This window comes from Pungitius pungitius, chromosome 3 (genome assembly GCF_949316345.1).
Source record: "Pungitius pungitius chromosome 3, fPunPun2.1, whole genome shotgun sequence".
NCBI lineage: Eukaryota > Metazoa > Chordata > Actinopteri > Perciformes > Gasterosteidae > Pungitius > Pungitius pungitius.
Window position 1 is genome coordinate 23,653,466 of NC_084902.1, and position 14,649 is coordinate 23,668,114.

The window sequence follows — 14,649 nt, forward strand, 5'->3', positions numbered from 1 at the left end:
AAAACATATTAAAGGGAAGATCCAACTGAACAGAATTCATACCCATTGTGGTAAAATGTTCTGTTTACTTTATTCACTGAAAGAAACATTTTGTTGGTTCTTAAACAAAAGAAACTGAACATACATACTTCGCTGCAAATTAATTGATCCCTTGATCCACCAAATTAAAGTTAATAAGCAACATGCATATAAAATACAGACTCTTTTACGTTTCAGCGAGAGTGGCCAATCGCAGTAAGATGGCACTTACTCACATCTACTTTGTATTTTGGCTTTCTTGAAGATGTTGTTCTGTGTCTGTAACATCTGGGTTAAATGCCCTTTATTGTAAGTCACTTTTGATTAAAACTGAGTTAAATGAAAAATGCAAAACTTACAAAGCAACTCATCCAAGCGTGGTATATTTCCCAAAGCAATATTTAAATGTCACTTCTCGTTTATGCACTCTAATCCATAGGAACTTCATGAGTGCTGCAGGAAACGGGATGACCAGCTTCATCATCTTGTCACGGTCGGTCGCGTTGATGGTACATGAAGACAATGCCATATTTATGGAGTTTCATGACCGTGACATTGGGGATCACTGGAGTCTAGACTATGGACTCAATCCTCAAACAATATTTCGGGTCTGGTATGAAGGCCACCATCCAGAAATGGGTCGGTCACTCCCTATTGTGATCCTGAGTGTGATGTCTGCCAGAAGAATAGGGAAAAAAATGCTATACAAATGCATAAAAATGCATTAATTTGTTGTATGGAAACATTCTTTGGTTTAAAATCTGCTAGAACTGTTGCCCCTGCGACCTGACCCCGGATGAGTGGATGACAATATATTGCGCCCCTCAGCAGATCCTCACTGACGGTGGAAAATAATTTTGTAAGCAGAGAGCTTTGACTTCTGAGGCTAGTAATATCACTGTTGTCATGGTCACATCAATGGAAACTATCCTCTTGTGCATTTTCTGGATGCATATGGAGTTGTATGAATTTTCTGGATGAATATGGAGTTGGATGAATTTTCTGGATGAATATGGAGTGCAAAAACGTCCATCGACAGAAGCCTCCTCCTACCCTCAAACGAATGGTTTGGTGGAAAAGCTCGATGGCAGAATTCAAGGGTAAAAATGGACTTCTCCACAATATATCAACCCAAAAAAAACACTTTGCATTTACATGGAGAATAACTGAATTTTATGTGTGTATGTGTATATATTTCTTCCTCAATTTCAGAGTCTTGAAGGAAATTGTGGAGGCCAACCAACGGACTGGGAGCAATACGTAAGTTGACCGTATTTGGCTGAAGAACAAATCCGAAATACCAGTTGAATGGCAGGTATGATGGGATTTCCCACACAGAAATATTCATGCCTAATGTTTTTTTTTTTTTTTACCAATTAGCCATCCTAAACCGCTCGACTGGTAAGTGTGAGTGACCATCACAGAATATCACATGTTACTGATTAAACATATCTTGTGTAGTTTGCAGCGCTAATTTTAACTGCTGGTAAGCTAGATTTATGCACAGAGTGTCACGGCGGGGTAGGCAGAGGGAGGACCCAAACGCAGAGTTTGCACAAACGAGAAAAGACATAATAGTCAAAACTTCAAAAATCACTGGGGAGGTACAGGTGATTGGAACAGTCATGGACACTGCAGACAATCACAGGGGATCCCATGACATGACATGACATGACAAGGCAGGATGTGAAGTTAATCCAGGGACACAAGAGGCATGAAACTGCAAAATAAAACCGGACATGAACCCAAACCGTGACACAGAGGGTGCTACAACTGAGATATCTTGCAGACTGGTCAGTGGCCCAGGTTTTTGAGCCATTATTTTTGTTTATTGTGTAAGGAAGCATGGCAGAACTATGTAGAGCAAGTCCAGGAGAAATGGGCATGATGACTGTGTAAGATTACACTGGCGGTCCCCTAATCATGTAAACGCATAGTGCATTAATCTGCATTGCTTCTCCTAAGATCCAGTGCACAACATGCGGTCTGTGGTTTCTCTTCCTTTATACAGGGAAACCGCCTCTGGAGCAGCATTGTATGTGTTCTTCAGTAAAGAAAATGATTCGTTTTTTCCATTTGTTTATTTATTGTGCCTGTCAAGCAATTATTCAATTTAATTTGAGAACTTCATTCATCCGTTGAATTGCACAATTGGTTCCTTTTACTGTTTCTTTTTTGCAAAAATTGTATGAACGACCTCATTTTCCTTATACGGATGCTGTTTATCAACTTTGATTGGCTGTTAATTGAAGGAATATTGCAAGTTAATGAATAAATTAAAACACTTCTAGAATAACTTGGATGTGGTAGCATCATGTAGAGAGTTGTTTTGACATTTAGCTGCAATGCACTTGAATTCTGGACGTGCCAATATTTATAATATCTGTGTTAAGTAAACACAACCGCGCACAGTTATGGAAACAAGTAGGTTTGTAACAGTTGGGCTGTAACACCGGGAGGCACAGCGGGGCTATTTGATTAAAACAACCTATTCTGGAAAGTTTTTTTCCCACAATACGAAGTCGTGAAATAATAACTTAAAAGTTATGATTTAGCTATAGCTGAATATGGGTCATTTAAATAGCTGAAAAGTAGTTTTGTAATCTGAATGTATTAAATTTCCTGCTAGGGTTTTTCTGGCCTGGCTCTTAAACACTGTTCCTTTATCTATAAAAGGACTGAGCTGTTGATGTGTGATTTTTTATTATATTTCTAAATGCTGTCTTGGGAACACAATGACCTCTGCTCTGTAACACTGTTATGAGTTATTCAGTGACATCATCTTTTAATGGTTCACAGGACTATATTCTTTATTCTTATTCTGACAGTGTAGACAAAGTAACATGATAATAGTTACTTCTAGCTCATTCGAGGGATCACATTTCAGTCTGTCCTCTAAATAAAGGAGTCTGAAGTCCATGGCTTGGAATTCAACGTGGGAGCCACCACACAAGCTGCAATATGTTTTATTTAATAGAAGCAGACAGTGGTTTTACCCTGGTGGGTCTTCACCAGATAGTCACTCTAAGCCCTGCGAGGGCAGAAATAGTGTCTTGTTGTATTAAAGAAAAGCTCCTCCGGAGCTGTGTGTCAGCAGGCATTATGTTTGTTCTCACACTGAATTCCACTCAGACCCGAACTTAAAAACAAACAAAGAAACGTGTCCGCTTTCACTATGTGTCTCAAGATACTATTCCATTACTTCAAATGGTGTCCCCTGGCATCCTGTTTGACCTTTTTTGTTCCCCTACACTAGGCAAAAATAAGAAATTCTAAAAGAGGATTCAGACATGTATTGTTTCTTTTGTCCCTGTGTATACGCGCAGTGGTGTAAACTGAGTGGCCTCAAAGGACACTGGATCCAGCTGAAAGTGACACACACACCTTTGGTCGTCTCTGAATAATGTATCTGCCATCCTCCAAAGCACTATCGGATGCATATATCATGGCCGTTCATTCATTAAGTTTGGATTATCTGTATCGTCTCTCTCGCCCTCCCCCTCTGTATTGATGTTGATGTTGTGGCTCTGTTTCAGGCTTGTATTTGTCTCCTCCTGATCCTGCAACTAAGCTTTCAGTCTCTCTCTGCTTCCGCTGTCAGACCCTCTTACTCCCATCTCCATCATTCCACCCCTCCCTTAACTGCACGCTAACAAAGCTCTACTTTCTCAATATAGGGAGAATTGTACAAGACATGTGTAAGACACGACAGGATGAAAGTGGGTGGCATGTGAGTCCCAGAGGAAGCCGCGATAACTGGTTGATTTCCTTTTTCTTGCCAGGCGATTGTGCAGGAAGACTACTCCCGAGGAAGCGTGGCTGTAGCTGGTAATGTAGGCCAGCGGGGTGGGTTGTTATGGTCCTTCCTCGATTTGTTCAGGAATAATGCTCCCGTTAAAGGGAGGATGGGTGAGGCACAGAGCTGTTCATCTGTTTCCTGAAAGCCTGCAGATGTTCGTTTATGACCCGTCGGTCAAAAGATGGCGCAGATTTCATTGTTGTCAGCTTTTAGTCCAAGTGTAAAAACAATTATTGCATTGATCCACCCTTTATTTTTCCTGGGTTCATTCTTTTTTGTTGTTGACCTTATTAAAACCCAATATGTAGAAATGACTTACAGTGGTAATCCTCCCCTTCGCTACAAACGGGGCTTACACATTCAATGAATGTGACAAAATACGGAAATGACCACAAAGCGCTTTATTTATGCCAGCCTAGACATGGTTGGTGGTTTCCTTCCTAGTAATGCATCATATTTCATTAGCCAACATGCCATCTGTATTTTCTCCAATAATTTAAAGTCTTGAGATTTGGAGTAGAATGTTTAACAATGCGCATTTGTATGAAGGGATAAGTAGCATGAGATGGAAATGTAAAATAGCAGCATGTCACAAGAGGGAACAAAGCATGAAACTCAACCTTACAAAATCACTAAAGCTCCTTTCTCTCCTCCTCACTTCTTTGGCCGCCCGCCACTCTTCCTCCTCTCCTATGCCATATCTCCTCTGGCTTTCTCTTGCAGCTCGGATCTCAATTAGCTGTTTCCAAGCCCACATGTGAGTTTGCAGAGGCTGCTGTGTATGTATGAGTAATTACAGGGCGGGAGAGGGGGTGGGGGTGGGGGGGGACTGGGAAAAAAACTTCCCCAGTGAACTTTTTTGTTTCTCCTCCTTTCCTCCAGGCGCTCGGTGTGCCTGCACGACCCAGAGAGCTTCCACAGCAGCAACTCCTGCATCTCCCTTCCTCTTCCTCGCCTCCTTCCAAATCACTTCGTACAATAGACTTCCTCTCTAAGCATCAGCCTTGGAACGGGGGGGGGGGGGGGCGGGGGGGCTGAGGCGGGAGGTATATACTATTTCTCTACAACAATGGAAATTCAATCTGAAAACGGAGAGGAGGTGGCGAGAGCAGTGTCAGCGCCCTCGGGCTTCGCTTCCCGTCGCCCTTCCGGCCCGCCAGACGAGCCGGTGCTCAGAGAGGACCTGCGGGCCGCTAAGGGGATCGAGAGGTTTGACATCCCCCTCGATAACCTGAAGAGGATGTTTGAGAAACCCGCTGTGGTGAACATGGTAAGTAAGTTCACTTTTTTAAAGGTGCGAATTGTGTTTTTCTTTTTTTTCTTTTTTGCAGTGAAATTCCACTTCTCCCCAGTTAAATTGAGTCTTTGCCTTCTGCTATGCCTGAGAGTGTCTGGTTACACTATGTATTCTACGTTTTTTTCCCCCCTTCAAAGAAACTTAAAGCGACGACTGAGGTCCTGCCTCTAGTGTCTTTAGTGAAACTGAAAGCCACTAGAGGCAACAGTTTCTCTGTAATAATCTCTACTTTTCTTCTCTATCTTCTCTTATTCTTGGATATAATTGGAAAGACAAAAGAGGATTTTGCGTAACTCTATATTTGACCCACTCGCTGTTAACTTTTTTTCCCATCATTTTGTTGACACTGTTGAAAAAGCCTCTCCCTGCTCCCTGTTTTTCCATCTCAGCTGGCTTCTCTCAGAGGAAAATCTAAGTCTGTTGGAAGTGAAGCGGGTCATTATGATAAAACCTCCCTTTCACCAAATGTCTGTGACGGAAAGGCCCAGCGGACCTACTTTGTGCTCCTACTGTGGTTGGACTTCAAAAGTCCCTCCTCTAAATGTTCCAGAGAACCACAAGCTCAATAGCGGCGCATCGAAACCTCTCGCTTTATAGTATCCAAACTATAAAACAAGCCTCTCGCAAGAGCTGATGCATTATGGGGAATGTGGTTGAATGTGCCAGGGCCCCTGGTGGTACAGACGCACACCGGCTGCATCGGTGCAGGGCCACTGGGCTGCTGGTATTCAACACCCTGTTATTTAAGGCCTGTTTTTGTGGGGGGCTTCATGGTTAAAGCAAGACTTCAAAAATAAGTCTTTAATTGGCATGTCGGCTGCAGCTGGAAGCGGCGCGCAGCTCCTCCGTCAGGTCAGAGACCACAGACGTCAGGCTTCTGAGGAACCTCTGATAGATTACTGTGCTTAATGGACCGCATCACTGAAATCACAGAAAGATGGCATCTTGTAAGGTCTCCTTTCGTGCTGCGGTCCAGCCGTGAAGGCAGACCTTTGGTTTTTTGGTGTGTTTGGTCTGCTGTGGTATGAGCCGTAACAATCCCAAGTGATAAGGCGTCCACTTTGCTTTTATTATGGCTCTCTTTTGTATCTCGTGGAGCATATAAAGTAAAAAGCTCCTTGGTCTTCAGCTCACCAGAAGGAGAACGTTCTCAGACTTTTGACAAACTTCAAGTCACTTCGAGCCATTTGTGGGCTTCAGTGTTATCAGTCTTCATTTAAAGGAGCAATTTGATGTTCACAGCCCTTTTGGCTGTGATTGGAAACACATTTGGGATACGTCAGACGATCATAATCCTGATATTAACGATTAACGACTGATATTAAGTTGCAGAGTGGTGTAGCCTCGTTGTACTCAATGTTGTTTGTTTTTTTGTCACTCACAGCTCCCACTAGCAATGTTTAGTCTGTAAAAACTGCCAGCTCAGCACCAAACCAGACAAATAAGAGCGTATTTAGCCACACCTAGATATCTTTAAAACAACTTACGAGATATCAGTGGTACGTTTACACCACGTTTCTGCTGCCCCCATGTGGCCAGATTCTGTACGACTGTTTAAGTGAACAATGTGGCCCAACCAGATAATTATTTCATTAATATGCCTTTGCTAAAATGACTGATGCTGTTTATTTTCTAGAGGTGTCAATCTGTAGAGGGTTTTTTGTTTCTCTTAAATCCATTGATTCAAAAGTATGAGTGAGTGGGTCTTGTTGTCCCAGCATAAATTCTGATTGTTAACATCATTGTGGAATACATCACTTTACCCTTTCCTGTTTACACAAAAACAGCTGGTCAACTTTTCTTTGACTTCCAACTCGAGAAAATCCTTTTATTTATGTTATATTTTTTAAATAACAAGCTGTCCAGCTGGTCCAAATCTCAGCATGACACATGCTGGCATTGGAGCACATGTTGTGTCTTGGCATTGTATCACGAGTGCTTGTATGCTCCCATCTTTGAGCCTGTGGTCAGTGCTAATGGAGCATGCAGGCAGTGTTCCCAGATTCCCAGATGAGGACCAGAGCTCTGCAGCCAGCTGGTTACAAAACACGACCTTGTCTTTAACTCATCTGTAAGACCGAGCTTTAATATTTGATGATGCACTGAATTTTTCTCCCCGTGCCCCATTTAGTTTATTTAAGCGGTGCGATGGGATTGGACAGCCAGCCATAACAATGACTGATGGATTCCCTTGTGACCGCTCAGCTGTGGCCAAAATAAATAAAAAAAACGCTGTGTGTGGGATAGAGAGAGATGGAGGACAGTCCGGGGCGCAGATGTGTCCTGATGCAACGGTTTATATGAGTGCAAAGGGCGTGTTTTTTTCCTTTTCCTTTTTTTTTTTCTTTTTTCTCTCAGCTTGCGTGTAGCGGGGCCCGATCCTCGAGGGACTCTGCCTCATGTTTACGATATCTGGCCGACCTTCTGGTCGTGACCGGGCACATGAGGGGAGAATGCACACGCTGTGATGTATATGCATGAGACAGGCGAGGCGCTACGGTGTCAGGTCAGATCATTGGGGGGCGGGGGGGGAGTGCAGAATTCTCAAGCTCACACACACATACATACATACATGCATGCATGCATGCATTCAAGTTGAGTAGGCCACTTTCTGTTATTCCACACCAGCTCATTAAAATGTCATGGCAAGCATTATTAGTTGTATAACTTGTACGTTGCTAACAATCATGACCTGACACTCGTGTTTGTGGTTTCCCCTGTAGGCCAGTGGGTGGTAGTGTAGCACCTGTCGGACTGGCAGTCTTTATTTTAAACCAAAGCCTTTGATAGGAAGGCTCAATGTTCTGCTCTTCATCGAGTGTTTATTGGAGTGAGACAATGACTAATCGCCGTGTGTTAATTGGTCTTCGTTTCTGACGCCCGTAGGTGTCTCAGACCGGCTTATGTCTTGTCTCCGAGCCAGTTAGTTGGCGTAATATCTAGTTCTGACGGGTTTGGTAATTTAAAAGGATTTCATAGCATGCGGTAAAGCCGGTCACACCTTGCTAAGAGGATAACATGGTTAAGGAGGGAAAGGGGAACTTATTTAGATGGAGCACTGGTGTGATGTCTGATTCCGAGGCGTCGAGGTCTGAAACGCTGCCTTGGTTTATTTTCATGACTGGTGTCGTCGCTGTCACTAGCTCATTGTGTTTTGTCTGGAAAAAAAGAGACAAATTGAGCTTCACAAAATGCTCTTTGGATATTTCAAGCATTCAGTTTAAAAGGGAAAGGGATTTTTATGTAGATGGATTTAATTGCTTTACTTTAGGATTAGCCTTTATCAAGCTTACTGGACCCAAAGTGTTGGAGAATCTCACTCCACTCAAGTGTCAAAGGAGAGAGAAACGGCCTAGTGGTAAATTGGGAACCACTTTCCTCTCAAACAAATACACCAAACAAATTTTGCAATGCTTTCCAGCCTCCCTAATGCGCTTCATCAAATGTTGACTAAACTAAAAGCCATAATGTGTCTGCAAGAAAATGATCCAGACTTGACGAGGACACCAGCGTCCTCATCAAGTCCGCTCGGCTCATAAAAATTCCATTAACTTTTACCAGGCATCTCTCTTCATCTCACTTTCACAGATTGAAATCTTTTAATGGAGCTGGCAGCGGCGCCGGCCTGTTGTGACGGCGTCGGCGACTTGTTGCCTGTCACCTTGGCTTCGAGAATCGTCGTTAGGTGCTCCCGCCTCTCCCCGCTGTTTGCCTTTGTTTATGGATTAACTCATTTAAACGCGCGCATAAGTCTGCCCTGTGTTGATACACAGCCTTTTTAGTTTTTTTCCTTCTTCCCCCTGAGGTATTGTGAAAACGTACCCACTCCTCCGTATGCTAATCCATTCGCATAGCCAGGTAATGGAAGCATACCTGCGGGCCTTCTCGTTCCTTGCAGATTCTTGTGTGATTCATATAATCTTTTCTCTAACGCACTTTGACACCCACGGCACCGACAAAGAGCCCATGTGCTCCACAATTAGCCGAGGACCTCAAGGCGTGCGTCTTCAATCATTCGTCGCCGCGCCGTGTCGCCGGCGCCGCCATTTGTGGCAAAAAGAGGAGAGAAGGCGCACTTCAGAAGAAGAAGAAAAAAAGCTTCCGATGCAAATGTTTTTGTTTTTGTACATCTCGCGACTGGAGAAGAACGGCACGCAGACACAAAGAACAGTTTAACGAGGCCTTTTTCTCATTGCCAGTATTTTCAACGGTGCTTTGTTCACCGGGGGGGGCTAACAACTTGGTACATTTTGGAGTTTTCTCTGCACGTGTTGACATTAGCTGTCACAGTTGCTGTAGCAACAGTGTCGGTGTCTGTTAGCGTGTTAGCAGCGATATCGGCGTTGAAGGACAGATGGATGGAGCAAACAAAAGCTTCTGGGTCATATTGGAGCACTTTGTAAATCGAACAGTAGTCGGAGCAGTTTCATTTTAGCAGGTTAGTGGAAATGCAGACTACTTACTAATGACTTACTAATGAGCTAATTGTTCAGCAAGCAGGTTAATCATATTATTCATTTTCATCATTTAGCTAATTAGCCTAGCACACAACGCACTGTGCTGAGACTGATGGGAACATCATTTGTTTGGAAGATTTTTTATTTTTTATTTGTAAATTTCATTCACCGATTTTACACTTCTCCTTAAAATCGGTAGCAAATGAATAACTACTTCCACGGAGGACTCCACGGAGGAATCAGGGCGCCCAACCAACAATTATTATTTTTGCGCTTAATTAATTAATTCTTTGATTGGTCTAAGAAAAGAAAAACAATCAGGGTTCTTTTAGAGGCCAAGATGACCTCAAATTTCTTATTTTGTTCAAAATTCAACGATATTCTGTTTACAGAGGAAAGAAAGCTATTCATTAGATATTTTTGGTATGATTTCTCACACCCGTTAAATGATTTTTGAAAGAATTAGTTCACAACTAATTAAGGAATCGTTAGACTAAGTCATTCAACAGCGGCAGTCACACTTCACCTCAAACGTGTGAGTCAGCGAATGAATCGAAAGTCGAGGGAAGTCGTTTTGAGAATTTTTGTTTGTAGCACGAGTTGAGCGGGGAGACGTGAGCATCATCCATGCGCGTGAGCTCTTGTTACCCATTCGCACAGTTATAGAGCTAAATCCCTACAACATGGACGCGGCATGCCGCATGTCAGCTTCCGCGGTTTGGGTGTATATTTGGAGGGGCTGAAAACGGAGCCGGATCCCGGGCCACTTTTGAGCCGCTGTGTATTAATAGTAGTAGGGTTGTTGGGGATGTTGGCGATCGCTCACTGAACATTAAGGGGAGCCTGATGAAAGAGACTGAAATGTGATTTACATTCAGTGAGCATAGGGCCATATTGCGAAAGAGAGGACTGGCACAGTGGATGGGAAGGCAAGTGAGCGAGGACAATGAAGATGGATAGGGAGCGATAGAGACTCAGGGTGACTCAGCCGGGGCGTTAAGAGAGAATCAAAATGGAAAGCTGGCTCATATTTTAGCAGGTAGCGCCGGGCCGGAGTCTGATTAACAAATGATATTCATGTCTCAGTAATGATGGGCTTCATCAGGCCCCACTTCACGGCTGCACAATCGCAGGCACTTTTTTAATTTTTTTCTTTTTTACCCGTTTCTCATTTTGCTCTTTTCCCCCTGCTTTCTTTCCCTGGAGACGAGCACGTGTCTGTCTGATTTCAGCTCTCATTAAGAGCACCGATAATCAGGGGAGAGAGGCCCGGAATACACAACGAGGATACTAAATATGTCTACTCACCCTATACTGAGCTAGGAGCGCTCCCTCATTGTGCGTCTTTTATTTGATCCTCTTTGATGACCATAGATCTATTTTAAGCATCTTTAACAGGGACTGTTGTATGTCACAATAAATGCATGTTCTCATATTTGTAAGCACACGGCTACAATTTCCCTCCACCCCATTGTGAAAATACTCAAATGCCAAATACCACAAGTTGCATAAATCTTGCACACCTCCACCCTGCATTAATGGCCCGCTAATGGGCCAGTTAATACTCAGCGGTCGATGCGCGCTGCGACTTTCTGCAGCCAGGCTTTGAACCTTGAAATCATTGGACGTCTGTCAAGCCCCACTTTATCGGACGCTCTCTAGATCTGGGTCAACTCCGTCATTAGCAAATGAAAGGGCCCAGTTTGGCACGCAAAATGCCTCGCCGCTCCTTTTTTTACAAGCCTCCGTCCCGGAGTGTCGCCGAGCAAGACACTCATTCCGGGAGAAAAGCAAGAAGCACTCAAACCCTGAATAAAACTTATGGGGGACTGTTGCAGAAGACCCTTTTTTATTGTAGTGAGTGAGCAGAACTTATTTTTAGATTTGTTTTACTGTTTAACAAACCGCAGATGTCCTGCTGCATAACCAACTCCCTATTGTGCATTACTCCATTAATAAACTGGAGTAAACTCCCCCGCCCCTCCTTCCACTGGCTTTTCTGGAGCAAAGCTGCAAAAGAGCAGGTTTTGTCATAACCTCCAACTGCTCCAGTGAAGCTGCTCGGAGGCCACCAGACAGCGATGGTTGTGATGGACTTCAAGCTGTAAATGGACAGGGATCGAAGCGCCGAGCGTGTGTGACGGGGAAATCGGCTCTGAACACACAGCCACGTAGTTTGACTGGTTTTTAGAGCTCACTGGGCAGATTTGATGGTCTGGTGACCCCAGCGAAAGGGTCAAAGCTTGACTCATTTGTATATATTGAATCAGAGTTCTGAGTGGATTCATGCACCCGGGAGGGATGACGATTTAAAGGAATTCTTTATTGCTTTGATGCCAGATATCTGCTCCGCTGATCAAGACAAAGCCGTGGATGTTGGATTAGTGCATTTTACTGCTCGGGGAGGAGCATGACTCTGGGGTGGGGGGGCCCACACCAGGCAGTCATCGGACGAGAGTCTCAAAATAAAGAAATGGGAATAAGATATGTGAGGCCATCGTTTGCTGTTTATTCAACAGCCTTCCACACGACTTTTGTCTGGATACAACATACATTCCTTTGACAACTACTCAGTGCTGCATGATGCAAAAAAATAGAGTATAGAATTCAGCTTACATGAAAAAATCCAGATCTTCTGGCAAACTTGGTCAATATGGAATACCTGTGAAGTCACTGCGCTGCTCGTACAGAAGGATCCGGGCTCTGACAGGACGGCGCCGCAGACACAGCGCCGGCAGAGCTGGCTAAATGTAGGCGAGGAAACACAAGGCGGCCTTTCCCCCCGACACGGCGGGGGGGCAACGGCGCTCTCCTTTGTTTTTATGTTCAATTTTGTTTGGAAAATATCCCATCTGTAAACACAAATGTCATCACATCTCCCTTCAGTGGAGCTGCTGTTTGCCTGCAGGCTTTTCTCCGCGACGCTTGTTTGCTTGTTTGGCCTTTTCAGTTAATTCCCGGCGTCCCAACTGGCTTAGGTGGAAAATATCAAACTACTATTACAAAACCGAGAGACCCTCCCACACCATTTTCCAAGTACCTCTACTCTTTCACCCTCTTCACTTAAAAAAAAAAGTCCTTCACTTTTGCTCATCAATGTTTGTTTTTTTGTGTGCTCCTAGTTCTTGAAATATTGATTGCCTCGGCAAAAGAGAATGCCTATGGCGCCACGCACAGACAAAACCACTGACGAAAATGGAAGCAGCTGCCAAAGAGTCAAGGGCGAAAGCAGGCACGACCTTCAAATGATGGATCACACAGTTGCTTAACACCCGACGAGGAGGAGGCGACAGGTGAAGGCGACCGATTGGCCTTGAGATCCAAATTCCTATCCTATTTCAGACTCCCTGGTGCTTTGTTCTTTTTACTCTTTGTGATGTGTTGTTTACCTCCGATAGAAAGTGGCATAGCACCAACGAGCGAGGCTTCTTTTTTTAAGTGTTCCAATAGCTCACGCGCACATCATTCCAGGACATTGGCTGTCGACGCGTCTTCCATTACTGTCCGGCTGGTTCGGGTGTTTCAGCTGAACAAAAACAACCCAATCACTCAATTTTATTTTGGTGATTCCCTGACTTTTAAAAAGTGTCAATTTCCCCATTACTCTGGTTTCCGACCGAAGGTACTGATACTCCTTGGGTATACTCCTCCTGTACTTAGCGCCGGGTGCTGATTTGCAGGTACCAAGACAATAAAGTAGGCTGGATAACGATCGTACCTGCTAAACATCAGCATGTTAGCATCGCCACGGTACGCATGCTGTCATTAGCGCGCAGTCTGTTCACCCGCCTGTGTTCTTTAATATTCCCCCGGGGGGTTCATGTCCTTCCTGGTCTGCTCGGCCCTGTTGGAGGTGCAGCGCTTTGGTTTGGTACGGTGCCACTCAGAACACATAAAGCCACTTTCACAACCACAGGTAATTCATCACAATAATCATGGACCTGAAAGAGGGTCTTTGAAATTGAATTATTATTTCATTAAGCTGAAATTGAATGTCTCACCATCAATCACCTGACATTCAGCAGAGGAAATTAAGTCACAGAAATGCTCCTCCTTCCCTTAAAGAATAGATTTTAATATGCACCTTTTGTGATGGGATACAGTATCCGCAGACTTTAACCTTGACTTCGCACTGCAACATTTAGATTAAAACGTCAGTGTGAGTATACATTTAAAAAAACAAATTAATTGGCAAACATTTCAAAGTGGCGTGGGTAAATGTAAGCTGCGTTTAAATGAATGGAAATGTGGTTCAGTGTAGCCGAAAAACGATTCCAGCTCTTTGCGCACATCAATCTCTTTCCTCACAATAAGCGGCCTCTTTCTACCCGACACTTGCCTCACATAATCAACAAAGGCATCTCACTCTGGCATTCATTCAGTCACTCATCGGTTCATTTCCACAGGCTGACTGATTTAGCCTCAGAGATGGAGGCGCACAGCCAGCTGCAGCTGCCTCATGATGCCTGTCCTCCGAAAGCGGCAGAAACCTCAGATTTTATTGAATCCATGCAGGCTGGGCTTTCAATTAGCTTTATTGAAACAGAAAGCAATAATACACTTTGTGTATGTTTGTATAGGCCACAAGGACCGATGTGATCAAAGTAAAGTAAAATTATTAAATGGGTTTACACAATAAAATGTCTAGACCCACATGATTTGCAGTTGTATATTTATTATTAAAGCTTGATTGAGATGAGGCCAACAGCTAAAGGTGTTAAATATATTTGGTGCGGCTCCAGTGTTGCAAACTATGCGCAAGCCAATATGCTTTCAAATGTCATATGTGTACAGAAGCTGTTGAAACGGCTTTTACTACGCTCTATAGGGCCCACTTGGTGGTGCAGTTATGAGAAAGCAACAAGAAAAAGATTTCGGGGGCATTTAATGGTGCTCTCAGAATCCTACTCGAGCTTCCACAATAGATGCAAGTGCAAATCACATGAGTGACTCTCATTTCGTGCTGTTTTGAGGGAAAATGTCAAAAGACCGATTCCACAAATATAATCGTAAAGGCCTTAAACATGGCAACACAAATTGAGCTGCGATATTCTTGTCTTTGGAAACAAAATAACGAT

At 43.8% G+C, this 14,649-nt stretch overlaps 1 protein-coding gene across 2 annotated transcripts in view; it reads left to right on the plus strand.

Annotated features, from left to right (window-relative positions):
- The first annotated feature begins 4,877 nt into the window (after nt 1-4,877).
- Nucleotides 4,878-14,649, plus strand: part of xirp2a (xin actin binding repeat containing 2a) — a 40,462-nt gene continuing 30,690 nt past the window's right edge. For both annotated transcript variants that reach the window (XM_037460652.2, XM_037460671.2), the window contains exon 1: nt 4,878-5,087. In XM_037460652.2, coding sequence (XP_037316549.2) covers nt 4,887-5,087 — 201 coding nt within the window. In that variant the 5' untranslated portion in view covers nt 4,878-4,886. The remainder of the gene's footprint in view (nt 5,088-14,649) is intronic.